This window comes from Neoarius graeffei, chromosome 22 (genome assembly GCF_027579695.1).
Source record: "Neoarius graeffei isolate fNeoGra1 chromosome 22, fNeoGra1.pri, whole genome shotgun sequence".
Classification (NCBI taxonomy): Eukaryota; Metazoa; Chordata; class Actinopteri; order Siluriformes; family Ariidae; genus Neoarius; species Neoarius graeffei.
In genome coordinates, this window is record NC_083590.1 from 33,041,979 (window position 1) to 33,056,937 (window position 14,959).

Here is a 14,959-nt window from a genome sequence, read left to right on the forward strand (position 1 = left end):
TAAAAAAACTAATAAAACTGGAAGTCTGTGATTCGAATTCAGTAGCTTTCGGTCCACTAATCAAAAATAATTGAGTGTCGGGGAAAATTCTCTTTATGACCTACACTTGAAAAATTTGAAAGGCAGTACAGCTTTAAAAAACAACGACAACAACAAAAATTATATCTTAACAGTTTGCGTCTTCCTTTCTCAATGTAATTTTAATATTCTCTAACAGTGTCTCTGTCCATCTGCTGACTTTATAATCACCTCCAACCTCTTTTTATTGCCTGAAAAAAAAAAAAAATATATATATATATATATATATATATATGGCGGCACGGTGGTGTAGTGGTTAGCGCTGTCGCCTCACAGCAAGAAGGTCTGGGTTCGAGCCCCGTGGCTGGCGAGGGCCTTTCCGTGTGGAGTTTGCATGTTCTCCCCGTGTCCGCGTGGGTTTCCTCCGGGTGCTCCGGTTTCCCCCACAGTCCAAAGACATGCAGGTTAGGTTAACTGGTGACTCTAAATTGACCGTAGGTGTGAATGTGAGTGTGAATGGTTGTCTGTGTCTATGTGTCAGCCCTGTGATGACCTGGCGACTTGTCCAGGGTGTACCCCGCCTTTCACCCGTAGTCAGCTGGGATAGGCTCCAGCTTGCCTGCGACCCTGTAGAAGGATAAAGCGGCTAGAGATAATGAGATGAGATTATATATATATATCCCCCGATGTATTTGTCAGGAATTTGTTCACCACAGACTCTTTACTCATTTCCCTTCATATATTTTTAACTCTCATGCCATCACATCTCATTACAACTTGTTAGCAGTAGAAATGAATTAAGAAAAGCAGGAAGTACCTGGTGAATATTTGATAAAAGGTTACAAACTCACCGATCTGTTTACGGTACTGATCCACTGGTAACTTTGCAGTACTCGCATCCTTCTTTCCCATTTTTTCCCTGTAGAGAGAGAAAAAAAAAATCAGCACATTGTATATAAGGTGAGATCAGGAGTACTGCTGAACTTCTCGACACATTTCAAAGCTTTTCACAACATTACAGCCAATCAACATTTAGGGATATTTATATTTATAAGTAAGTGTGTTTACTTGACCTAATACAGAAATGAGGAAAATGAGCGAACAAGGAAAGCATATTAATACGCCTCGGATCAGGATGTTCTTAATTCACCGTTTAATTGATAACCGATAAGAAGAGTTTTAACTGATTAATATTTAGAGCAGCGGTGACTACAATTATCGACACCTTAATGATCTTTTGGCCGTTGCAGAAGTAGAAAAGACGTTCAATATGTAAATTGTGCATGAATAATTACTCAAACCTCCACTGGAAAAAAAATGAGTTGATTCCCGATTACTTAGTGTATCAGATCACATGACACCATTCCACAATTATCGACACCTTTGTCCACAATTATCGACATCCAGATGATTATTTATTTAAAAAAAAAAATCGGTATATGGTATTACGTTAAGAAAACAGTTTTTATTTAAAATTTGTTTTACATAGACTTATATTTAGTACAAAATACCTTTTATATAAATATATCGATGTCGGTGTTTACGTAAATGAGGAAGTAATTCTAATGTTTGTGAACAAATGAAGTGATAATGTTTAACCTGCGTCAGAAAATCTTTTTGTTCCACTTTCTAAGTATTTTCGTAGATCACATTTTGTTCATCATTCATTGTTGTTTTTATTAATTTCTAGTTTTGTCGTTTACCAATAAATATCAACAGGCAACTGACATTGTAACCACATGGAAATCCAGGTCAAAGGTTGCATGTCATTCCTCAAACCAAAATATAAAATGTTTACTGATATTGTAATATGTGGTCGATATTTACAACAAACTGAAAAAAATATTTTCTGAATGGAATCGAAAAATCTGAATATTTCAAGCGTGTAATTGTTTATATGCTAGAAATTTAATTCTGGTCTAATTTTATTTATTGCAGTCGGATTCCAAATACTCTATACACATTCCATTCTGTTATGGATCAGAAAAAAATTATTATAAATCACAGCACTTTTATTTTTTTAAAGTACTTCATCGACTTCAACAATGTTACACAAAGATCGATCCATAACAGTTGTAAATGTCCCTTAATTCCACAGGGTGTCGATAATGGTGGACACCAGTGAAAGTGATCACTATTATCGACACCTCACGTGACTCTCAAACGCGCGTTTAGATACAAAATGGTGTCTGTCAAATGAAAGAGTAAGAAACAAAGTAGGTTCCGATGTGGAGATCATGAAATATCGGTGAATTTGATCAGTAAAAACATGTCCATGATCTTTCCACCATGCTTACCTGCGATGATAACGTCCAGGTTTTCCGAAAAATTACTGATCGTGCTGAAAAAAATCCATCTCAGGTAACGAGCTGCGTCATCAGACGACAAGATCAAAGGGCGAAGGGGCGGGTCTTCTGGTTGATTAATTAACCAATAATAACTGTTGGAACTCAAACTCACCTTTGTAAAATTGTTTTTTATTGGTAAATCTGAAACGGTGTTGATAGTTATGGACTGTCGATAATTGTAGCCACCGCTCGCTCTATCTATCTATCTATCTATCTATCTATCTATCTATCTATCTATCTATCTGTTAAATGGTTAATTTAAAAAAAAAAAGATAAAAATTTGCAGTGTGGTAAACACACAAAATGTATCGAGAGACAATCCCCCCCACTGCATGTGTTACAGGTCAAAAATGTAGGTCAGGTGGAATTTTTCAACCTCGGTTAGAATGTTTAATCCAGTTCATAATTTGCTGCTTGTATTAAGGAGACTTAAGATATCTCGGGTTTGGTTTAGGGTTCGGATTTGGGAAGACTTGGCATTTGAAACTATTTGATGATGTTATTAAGACTGGACTCATTAATTAAATATTATATATCTCATCTCATTATCTCTAGCCGCTTTATCCTGTTCTACAGGGTCGCAGGCAAGCTGGAGCCTATCCCAGCTGACTACGGGCGAAAGGCGGGGTACACCCTGGACAAGTCGCCAGGTCATCACAGGGCTGACACATAGACACAGACAACCATTCACACTCACATTCACACCTACGGTCAATTTAGAGTCACCAGTTAACCTAACCTGCATGTCTTTGGACTGTGGGGGAAACTGGAGCACCCGGAGGAAACCCACGCGGACACGGGGAGAACATGCAAACTCCGCACAGAAAGGCCCTCGCCGGCCACGGGGCTCGAACCCGGACCTTCTTGCTGTGAGGCGACAGCGCTAACCACTACACCACCGTGCCGCCCAATATTATATATATATATATATATATATACATATATATATACACACACACACACACACACACACACACAGAAAGACAAGAGAAAATACTAGGTAGGTGTCAAGAGACAGGAAGTAGATGGAAGAAAGAGAGACAGAAAAAAAGTGATGGAAAATCCCTTTTAAGAATCTTAGATCATTCAAAATTTTGCCTAGGGTGGAAATGATGAACTACCTTAAAAAATTTTAACCCAGGTCAAAAAAAAACCTCACCTCGGTTGAAATTTTTTGACCTTAACACATACGAACCCTCACGACTGGTGGAGAGCTAATCAGATATGTTTCCCGAGGCTGGCCCCTCTAGCTCGGCGTTATCTTTGCACACTGGGGACATCAGTGCCATCTGAGTGGGTATTCTCCTCTGCGGGTCTCACAGTAAATAGACTGCGCACAAGACTAACCCCACAGCATGTCAACATGTTGCTATTTCTGAATAAAAATCAGTAAACAAGTTGTCTGGGTTGAAATAGGCTACAGGTTTTTGGGGGTTTTTGTTTGTTTGTTTTGTTTTTTTGAGGTGTGAAAATTACACAACTTCCCAATTTGTTAAAACGTTGGCTGTTAATCATCAATGATCCAATATTACATATCTGTGAGATGGAAAAGTATGTGAACCTTTGCTTTCAGTATCTGGTGTGACCCCCTTGTGCAGCAATAACTGCAACTAAACATTTCCCGTAACTGTTGATCAGTCCTGCACACCGGCTTGGAGGAATTTTAGCCCATTCCTCCGTACAGAACAGCTTCAACTCTGGGATGTTGGTGGGTTTCCTCACATGAACTGCTCGCTTCAGGTCCTCCCACAACATTTCCATTGGATTAAGGTCAGGACTTTGGCTTGGCCATTCCAAAACATTAACTTTATTCTTCTTTAACCATTCTTTGGTAGAACGACTTGTGTGCTTAGGGTCGTTGTCTTGCTGCATGACCCACCTTCTCTTGAGATTCAGTTCATGGACAGATGTCCTGACATTTTCCTTTAGAATTTGCTGGCATAATTCAGAATTCATTGTTCCATCAATGATGGCAAGCCGTCCTGGCCCAGATGCAGCAAAACAGGCCCAAACCATGACACTACCACCACCATGTTTCACAAATGGGATAAGGTTCTTATGCTGGAATGTAGTGTTTTCCTTTCTCCAAACATAACGCTTCTCATTTAAAGCAAAAAGTTCTATTTTGGTCTCATCCATACACAAAACATTTTTCCAATAGCCTTCTGGCTTGTCCATGTGATCTTTAGCAAACTGCAGACGAGCAGCAATGTTCTTTTTGGAGAGCAGTGGCTTTCTCCTTGCAACCCTGCCATGCACACCATTGTTGTTCAGTGTTCTCCTGATGGTGGACTCATGAACATTAACATTACCCAATGTGAGGGAGGCCTTCAGTTGCTTAGAAGTTACCCTGGGGTCCTTTGTGACCTCGCTGACTATTACACGCCTTGCTCTTGGAGTGATCTTTGTTGGTCGACCACTCCTGGGGAGGGTAACAATGGTCTTGAATTTCCTCCATTTGTACACAATCTGTCTGACTGTGGATTGGTGGAGTCCAAACTCTTTCGAGATTGTTTTGTAACCTTTTCAGCCTGATGAGCACCAACAACGCTTTTTCTGAGGTCCTCAGAAATCTCCTTTGTTCATGCCATGATACACTTCCACAAACATGTGTTGTGAAGATCAGACTTTGATAGATCCCTGTTCTTTAAATAAAACAGGGTGCCCACTCACACCTGATTGTCATCCCATTGATTGAAAACACCTGACTCTAATTTCACCTTCAAATTAACTGCTAATCCTAGAGGTTCACATACTTTTGCCACTCACAGATATGTAATATTGGATCATTTTCCTCAATAAATAAATGACCAAGTATAATATTTTTATCTCATTTGTTTAACTGGGTTCTCTTTATCTACTTTTAGGACTTGTGTGAAAATCTGATGATGTTTTAGGTCATATACAGAAATATAGAAAATTCTAAAGGGTTCACAAACTTTCAAGCACCACTGTAGACTGCTTTTCAGATTTTTCAAGTTAAGGTCATAAATAGAATTTTCCCCTGACACCCAATTATTTTTGTTTAGTGGGCCGAAAGCTACTGAATTTGAATCATAGGAATAGGTATTTTAATTTTATTACTTTTTTTAATAGAATGATTAATTAATTTATCTCCACGTGGCCCTAAATTCTCCGCTATTTTTTTCATGCTTCACCATGACCCAATACAAGATACTACGTCATGCATGATGTGGTGGGCTTTCCCCGTTTGCGCAAGGCATTGTGGGATACAAATTTGAAACAGGAGAGAAAAATGGAGGACGTGAGTGTGAAAATGAAACGTGAAAGACCGACTACAGTAACGGAAAGAAAGCGAGAAGAAAAGACGTTATGTTATATACGAAGGAAAGGAAACGCAGGACCAAACTAATAAATATGGGTGCTCGGCGAGCACCTCAGTGTGATCAGCTGTTCGTTTAGTGACAGCATGATGGAACTGTCAGTGCACGCTCAAAGGTAAACCTGCGCATGCACACACACACACACACGGACTTCCTCTGTCTGCTTGACTGCACGAAGCGAGCGATTTCATGCACATTATTTGCTTTAATCGCCTCAAATTAAATAACTTCCCAGCCACAGAATGGCCTGATATTTTGTGAGATGTTACAGAAATAAACATATATCACAATGATCACATTTCAGAGGGAACTAAATTTGGCACAGGGAACTAGCTCGCTACAATGTGGACATAGCTGCCAACAGCGAAACGTGTCTAAACATAACACAAAAACTAGTGAATGGATTTTGATGAAATTTGGACGAAAGCTGAGCCATGGGTCAAGGAACAACTGATTAGATTTTGATGCAAATCCGAATATGTGACTTGGTGCAAGTATGAACTCTACCGAGTGCCCTTCTAGTCATCAGCATTATCTTCTTTGTTTACGTAATTGTCTTTCTTCTTTAATTTAATTTCCAATTTCACTTCATAGCATAAATGTTCCCCGTTTTTACTGCATCGTAACAGCAACCGAAGCTGAAGATGACATGCCTTCATCAAGGACCTAACGCTGGCTTTACTGCAAAGCAATCCTGGGACCTGAACTCACCAAGTTCTGCTTATTAGCACAGAATCACATCCGCTGAACTGCCATTAACCCGCGTGGTGGGTATGCAGGTATGCTGCTTGATTTAGACAGCCAGCTTGAGTGCTGTCCTGAAAAACTCACAGGTATTTTTAGCATTCAGTTTACACCACACATCTCTCTGATTTATTTCCATAGCAACTGAGGAAAGGACAAAACAGCCATGCTTCCATGCTTCTTTATCTTGGTGTGGTTGGATTTTTAATTCGGCTATAGATGAGTTAAGCACGCTCTATACGAACGTTCTGTCGGGCCTTTTATACCACAGCGTTGGTGGATTCTCAAATCGGATTGGTTTGAATGTCTTGATTAATTTTCCGTAACAGTGCGGCTCTGACAACAGTGTTGAGTGCAAAACAATGCACTCGTTCTAAAACTGTAAGCTAAAATTTCTCTAGCAACAAGTCCTTCACAGGGACTTGTATGGCAGATGATATACTTAACAATTATTCCACGAAATCAAGTCGTACATGAGCTGAAAGCCGACGAGGCACATAGCACCGAGCTGACTATACGGCGAGATTGAATGGAATAACTGTTTTATTCTATCCACATTCACTGGATTTTGAGAAACAGAGCATTTTTATTTTTTGCAAATTCGATCAATAAAAACTTTATACAAAACGTCCGACAAAATCATTTCCGCTTAGAATGTAAAAAAAACAGCAAAATGACAGTAGCAACTTATGAAAAATGTGATAATTCTTGAAAAAGTACATATATACACACACACTAGTGCATCTCAAAAAATTAGAATACCATGAAAAAGTTCCTTTTTTTCATAATTTAATTCAAAAAGGTAAACTTTCATATATTCTATATTCATTACATGTAAAGTGAAATATTTAAAGCCTTTTTTGTTTTAATTTGATGATTATGGCTTATAGCTCATGAAAATCAGAAATCCAGTATCTCAAATTATTAGAATATTCCCTAAGATCAATCAAAAAAAGGATTTACAATACAGAAATGTCCAACTTCTGAAAAGTATATTCATTTATACACTCAATACTTGGTTGGGGCTCCTTTACCATGAATTACTGTATCAATGCGGTGTGGCATGGAGGTGATCAGTCTGTGGCACTGCTGAGGTGTTATTGAAGCCCAGGTTGCTTTGATAGTGGCCTTCAGCGTATCTGTATTTTTGGGTCGGGTGTTTCTCATCTTCCTCTTGACAATACCCCATAGATTCTCTATGGGGTTCAGGTCAGGCAAGTTGGCTGGCCAATCAAACACAGTGATATCATGGTCAGCAAACCATTTGGTAGTAGTTTTGGCACTGTGGGTAGGTGCTAAGTCCTGCTGGAAAAGGAAATCAGCATCTCCAAAAAGCTCATCAGCAGATGGAAGCATGAAGTGCTCTAAAATCTCCTGGTAGATGGCTGTGTTGACTTTGGACTTGATAAAATACAGTGGACCAACACCAGCAGATGACATGGCACCCCAAATCATCACAGACTGTGGAAACTTCACACTGGGCTTCAAACACCTTGGATTCTGTGCCTCTCCACTCTTCCTCCAGACTCTAGAACTGTGATTTCCAAATTAAATGCAAAATGTACTTTCATCTGAAAAGAGGACTTTGGACCACTGAGCAACAGTCCATTTCTTTCTCTCCTTAGCCCAGATAAGACACTTCTGACATTGTCTCTGGCTCAGGAGTAGCTCGATATTAGGAATGCGAAAGTTGTATCCCCTTTCTTGAAGATGTCTGTTCGTGATGGGTCTTGATACACTGATACCAGCCTCAGTCCACTCCTTGTGAAGCTCTCCCAAGTTCTTGAATCAACTTTTCTTGACAATCCTCTCAAGACTGCGGCCATCCCTGTTGCTTGTGCACCTTTTCCAGCCACCCTTTTCAGCAATGACCTTTTGTGGCTTACCCTCCTTGTGGAGGGCATCAGTGATCATCTTCTGGACAACAGTCAAGTCAGCAGTCTTCCCCATGATTGTGATTGTGTGTACTGAACTAGACCGAGAGATACACTGTGTTCATACTGTTTTACTCAAACTCGAAATGAAATATTCTAATATTTTGAGATTTTTTTAATGTTTTTGTACTGTATGCCATACTGATTAAAATTAAAATAGAAAAATGATTGAAACATTTTAGTTTATGTGTAATGAGTCTATAATATATAACATTTTCACTTTCTTAAATAACTGATGGAAAATATTGAACTTTTTCATATATATATATATATATTTTTTTTTTTTAAAGATACATTCTTACCATCAAATACTTTCATTCCATATTCTTTTTATTATATATACAGTGGTGCTTAAAAGTTTGTGAACCCTTTAGAATTTTCTATATTTCTGCATAAATATGACCTAAAACATCATCAGATTTTCACACAAGTCCTAAAAGTAGATAAAGAGAACCCAGTTAAACAAATGAGACAAAAATATTATAATTGGTCATTTATTTACTTGAGGAAAATGATCCAATATTACATATCTGTGAGTGGCAAAAGTATGTGAACCTCTAGGATTAGCAGTTAATTTGAAGGTGAAATTAGAGTCAGGTGTTTTCAATCAATGGGACAACAATCAGGTGTGAGTGGGCACCCTGTTTTATTTAAAGAACAGGGATCTATCAAAATCTGGTCTTCACAACACATGTTTGTGGAAGTGTATCATGGCATGAACAAAGGAGATTTCTGAGGACCTCAGAAAAAGCATTGTTGATGCTCATCAGGCTGGAAAAGGTTACAAAACCATCTCTAAAGAGTTTGGACTCCAAAAATCCACAGTCAGACAGACTGTGTACAAATGGAGGAAATTCAAGACCATTGTTACCCTCCCCAGGAGTAGTCGACCAACAAAGATCACTCCAAGAGCAAGGTGTGTAATAGTCGACGAGGTCACAAAGGACCCCAGGGTAACTTCTAAGCAACTGAAGGCCTCTTTCACATTGGCTAATGTTAATGTTCATGAGTCCACCATCAGGAGAACACTGAACAACAATGGTGTGCATGGCAGGGTTGCAAGGAGGAAGCCACTGCTCTCCAAAAAGAACATTGCTGCTCGTCTGCAGTTTGCTAAAGATCACGTGGACAAGCCAGAAGGCTATTGGAAAAATGTTTTGCGGACGGATGAGACAAAAATACAACTTTATGGTTTAAAGGAGAAGCATTCTGTTTGGAGAAAGGAAAACACTGCATTCCAGCATAAGAACCTTATCCCATCTGTGAAACATGGTGGTGGTAGTATCATGGTTTGGGCCTGTTTTGCTGCATCTGGGCCAGGACAGTTTGCCATCATTGATGGAACAATGAATTCTGAATTATACCAGCAAATTCCAAAGGAAAATGTCAGGACATCTGTCCATGAACTGAATCTCAAGAGAAGGTGGGTCATGCAGCAAGACAACGACCCTAAGCACACAAGTCATTCTACCAAAGAATGGTTAAAGAAGAATAATGTTTTGGAATGGCCAAGTCAAAGTCCTGACCTTAATCCAATGGAAATGTTGTGGAAGGACCTGAAGCGAGCAGTTCATGTGAGGAAACCCACCAACATCCCAGAGTTGAAGCTGTTCTGTACAGAGGAATGGGCTAAAATTCCTCCAAGCCGGTGTGCAGGACTGATCAACAGTTACCGGAAATGTTTAGTTGCAGTTATTGCTGCACAAGGGGGTCATACCAGATACTGAAAGCAAAGGTTCACATACTTTTGCCACTCACAGATATGTAATATTGGATCATTTTCCTCAATAAATAAATTGCCAAATATAATATTTTTTGTCTCATTTGTTTAACTGGGTTCCCTTTATCTATTTTGAGGACTTGTGTGAAAATCTGATGATGTTTTAGGTCATATTTATGCAGAAATATAGAAAATTCTAAAGGGTTCACAAACTTTCAAGCACCACTGTATATATATATATATATTATATATAAAATTTTTTTTGGGGGGGGGTTGTTTTCGAGTAGAGTTTTTATTTCATCCTCGGTTGGTTCAGCAACATGCTCCACCATTTTCTTTTTCTCTACTCCTGGTATATGAGCTGATATCCTTGTAGTAGAGTAGCCAATCAGAGCGCGCAATTGCTCATATCCAGTGAATACAGACAGAATAATGTATATTATATATACTGTAATGTTTTTCTTTGTTAAATATCACCACTGACATGAAGCACTGTGCAGGGTGTTTATGGGTGTTTATTTATTCACTGAAGGGGTCTCCAATGTCGGTGTCTTGCAACACGGGACACTTCCGACACACAGGAGGCTTCAGGAGAGAGGATGTTGTATCTTGCAGTTTCTCAGTAACATGACATGCTGCATTTTTTAAACGCACCTGTTTACAGTAACTTTCTTCTTTCATGGAATTTCCACCAAATGTCACTGAATTATAAACATACGTCATTCTGTAATAAATCACAAACTGCTGTGGTAGAAGAATCACGAGAAGAGAAGAATAATGAACTCAGGGAGTGTGTCAGGCACGTCCTGTTACATTTTATTCCTTATTCCGTCTAACCCCGTTGACCTATTCTCAGCGAAATAAAGCAGCAGACTTTTGACTCGTAAAATCAGAGGAACTGTTGCATTAAGAGAGATTAAGAGGTTTACTCAAGGATGGCATGAGTCACACAGCCAAAAACATTTGGACGTTAAGTGCGGATTCATTATATTTAGAGAAACTTAACCCTGGATTCATGGTCATCCAAACAGAGTTGGTTCTTAGCTCATCTGGCCAACAGGCGATGAGCTTATGTCATCATGTGTTGTCCATCATCCATCCGGCGGCGTCCACATTTCATGAAAATCGCTTCCTCTCTCAATTCTTCACCAATTTTTATTCTTTTTGGCAGGAAGGTAGGTCTGCCTGGGGTGCATATGGCTTCTACCCAGATTTGCATAACTGCAATTAATAATGAAGATATGGAGTAATTAAGCCCTAATGAACAGTTTCCACACAAATCGCTCCTTCTCCTTCAATTCTTCACCGATTTTGATTCTTTCTGGTGTGAAGGTAGGGTACATATACAGTGATGCTTGAAAGTTTGTGAACCCTTTAGAATTTTCTGTATTTCTGCATAAATATGACCTAAAACATCATCAGATTTTCACACAAGTCCTAAAAGTAGATAAAGAGAACCCAGTTAAACAAGTGAGACAAAAATATTATACTCGGTCATTTATTTATTGAGGAAAATGATCCAATATTACATTTCTGTGAGTGGCAAAAGTATGTGAACCTTTGCTTTCAGTATCTGGTGTGACCCCCTTGTGCAGCAATAATTGCAACTAAACGTTTCTGGTAACTGTTGATCAGTCCTGCACACCGGCTTGGAGGAATTTTAGCCCATTCCTCCGTACAGAACATTTTCAACTCTGGGATGTTGGTGGGTTTCCTCACATGTACTGCTCGCTTCAGGTCCTTCCACAACATTTCGACTGGATTAAGGTCAGGACTTTGACTTGGCCATTCCAAAACATTAACTTTATTCTTTTTTAACCATTCTTTGGTAGAACAACTTGTGTGCTTAGGGTCATTGTCTTGCTGCATGACCTACCTTCTCTTGAGATTCAGTTCATGGACAGATGTCCTGATATTTTCCTTTAGAATTCACTGGTATAATTCAGAATTCATTGTTCCATCAATGGTGGCAAGCCGTACTGGCCCAGATGCAGCAAAACAGGCCCAAACCATGATACTACTACCACCATGTTTCACAGATGGGATAAGGTTCTTATGCTGGAATGCGTGTTGTCCTTTATTTTGGTGTCATCCGTCAACAAAACATTTTTCCAATAGCCTTCTGGCTTGTCCTCGTGATCTTTAGCAAACTGCAGACAAGCAGCAATGTTCTTTTTGGAGAGCAGTGGCTTTCCCCTTGCAACCCTGCCATGCACACCATTGTTGTTCAGTGTTCTCCTGATGGTGGACTCATGAACATTAATATTAGCCAATGTGAGAGAGGCCTTCAGTTGCTTAGAAGTTACCCTGGGGTCCTTTGTGACCTTGCTGACTACTACACGCCTTGCTCTTGGAGTGATCTTTGTTGGTTGACCACTCCTGGGGAGGGTAACAATGGTCTCAAATTTCCTCCATTTGTACACAATCTGTCTGACTGTGGATTGGTGGAGTCCAAACTCTTTAGAGATGGTTTTGTAACCTTTTTCAGCCTGATGAGCATCAACAACGCTTTTTCTGAGGTCCTCAGAAATCTCCTTTGTTCGTGCCATGATACACTTCCACAAACGTGTTGTGAAGATCAGACTTGGATAGATCCCTGTTCTTTAAATAAAACAGGGTGCCCACTCACACCTGATTGTCATCCCATTGATTGACTCTAATTTCACCTTCAAATTAACTGCTAATCCAAGAGGTTTACATACTTTTGCCACTCGCAGATATGTAATATTGGATCATTTTCCTCAATAAATAAATGACCAAGTATAATATTTTCATCTCATTTGTTTAACTGGGTTCTCTTGATCTACTTTTAGGACTTGGGTGAAAATCTGATGATGTTTTAGGTCATATTTATGCAGAAATATAGAAAATTCTAAAGGGTTCACAAACTTTCAAGCCCCACTGTAATTTCTACCCAGATTTGACTTCTCACGGGGCTGGAGTGAGCTATGCCATCACTGACTGTCTCGTTTTCCAACAACAGCACGTCACATTCCTCTTATACCACAATAACTTGTCAATGCTAATGTTCTTTTTATTTATTAGAGCTGTTTCACAATCATGGTAGTCTTTTTGAATAACACCAACCAGTGTTCGAAATGAACCAGGTCAATCTGTCACACTGCAGACATTTCATGCGTGGTCCAACGAGATGTATATTTTGCAACAAAATGGTGTACTTCAGCCTGAAAGATGAAGAAATCTGATACGCTAGCACAAACAGTGCAGCCAATAAGTTGAAATAAAGAAAGAAAGAACAACTTTATTCATCACACACTTGTGAAATTCCTCTCTGCATTTAACCCATCTGAAGCAGTGAACACACACACACGTGAGCAATGAGCGCACACATACATACCCAGAGCAGTAGGCAGCCATGCTAACAGCGCCCAGGGAGCAGTTGGGAGTTAGGTGCCTCGCTCAAGGACACCTCAGCCCAAGGCCATCCCATATTAATCTCTTCGCATGTATTTGGACTGTAGGGGAAACCGGAGCACCCGGAGGAAACCCACGCAGACACGGGGAGAACATGCAAACTCTGCACAGGAACCCAGAACCTTCTTGCTGTGAGGTGACCGTGCTAACCACTTACACCACCGTGCCGCACCGTGAAATCACATTGTATTACAATACAGAAGATGTACAACTTTCTTCATTGAAAAAATGAGACAACAAAAAAAAAAAATCCATGAAATTGTAGCAATTTTGACCCATATTCATTGCCGTGGGCGGCATGGTGATGTAGTGGTTAGCGCTGTCGCCTCACAGCAAGAAGGTCCGGGTTCGAGCCCCGTGGCCGGCGAGGGCCTTTCTGTGTGGAGTTTGCATGTTCTCCCCGTGTCCACGTGGGTTTCCTCCGGGTGCTCCGGTTTCCCCCACAGTCCAAAGACATGCAGGTTAGGTTAACTGGTGACTCTAAATTGACCGTAGGTGTGCATGTGAGTGTGAATGGTTGTCTGTGTCTATGTGTCAGCCCTGTGATGACCTGGCGACTTGTCCAGGGTGTACCCCGCCTTTCGCCCGTAGTCAGCTGGGATAGGCTCCAGCTTGCCTGCGACCCTGTAGAAGGATAAAGCGGCTAGAGATAATGAGATGAGATTCATTGCCGTCAAATTTGTATTAGTGCAGATATCAAAGTGTGATTTTCAACATCCGACAGTCCTTACGGTACTTTATCTGAAAAATCTCAAACACTACAGTTATTCTGTTTCTATAATTCTGAAATGTGTGCATAACATTGTCAAACATGAAATGTCTCACATTAGTGATTTTCTGCTGAAATCAACGGAGCAGATGTAAGTGTTTGTGCTCGATCCATTCCTAAGACTGAACAGGATTGCCTCAACCGATCAAAACGGTTCATCACAATGGGTAAGGTCATGTTTTTTTCACACATTCCAACACAACATGCTTTTTACATCTTCATTTGTCTGTTTTTTTTTTTTTAAGTACAATCATGACATGCATACCACAGAGATATTATTGTAGCTGAATGCAAAAAAAGTCATATGACTTTGAAAATACTGCTTAGATTTGTTGAAACTGACAATAAAATCAGAGCACGCCAAAATCATTAGCGTGCCAGAAAACACCCGCAGACCCCAGAGAGTTAAAATCACATCCTTTCAACAGTTTTTCCACTTTGTATCCTTTACTCTTGTGGACTATACACTACCGTTCAAAAGTTTGGGGTCACCCAGACAATTTTGTGTTTTCCATGAAAAGTCGCACTTTTATTTACCACCATAAGTTGTAAAATGAATAGAAAATATAGTCGAGACATTTTTCTGGCCATTTTGAGCATTTAATCGACCCCACAAATGTGATGCTCCAGAAACTCAATCTGCTCAA

At 39.8% G+C, this 14,959-nt stretch overlaps 1 protein-coding gene across 1 annotated transcript in view; it reads right to left on the minus strand.

The window, feature by feature from the left end:
* Positions 1–14,959, minus strand: part of triqk (triple QxxK/R motif containing) — a 107,066-nt gene that overhangs the window by 69,208 nt on the left and 22,899 nt on the right. The window contains exon 2 of the mRNA XM_060904054.1: positions 870–937. Within this exon, the coding sequence (XP_060760037.1) occupies positions 870–930 (61 nt within the window). The 5' untranslated portion in view covers positions 931–937. The remainder of the gene's footprint in view (positions 1–869; positions 938–14,959) is intronic.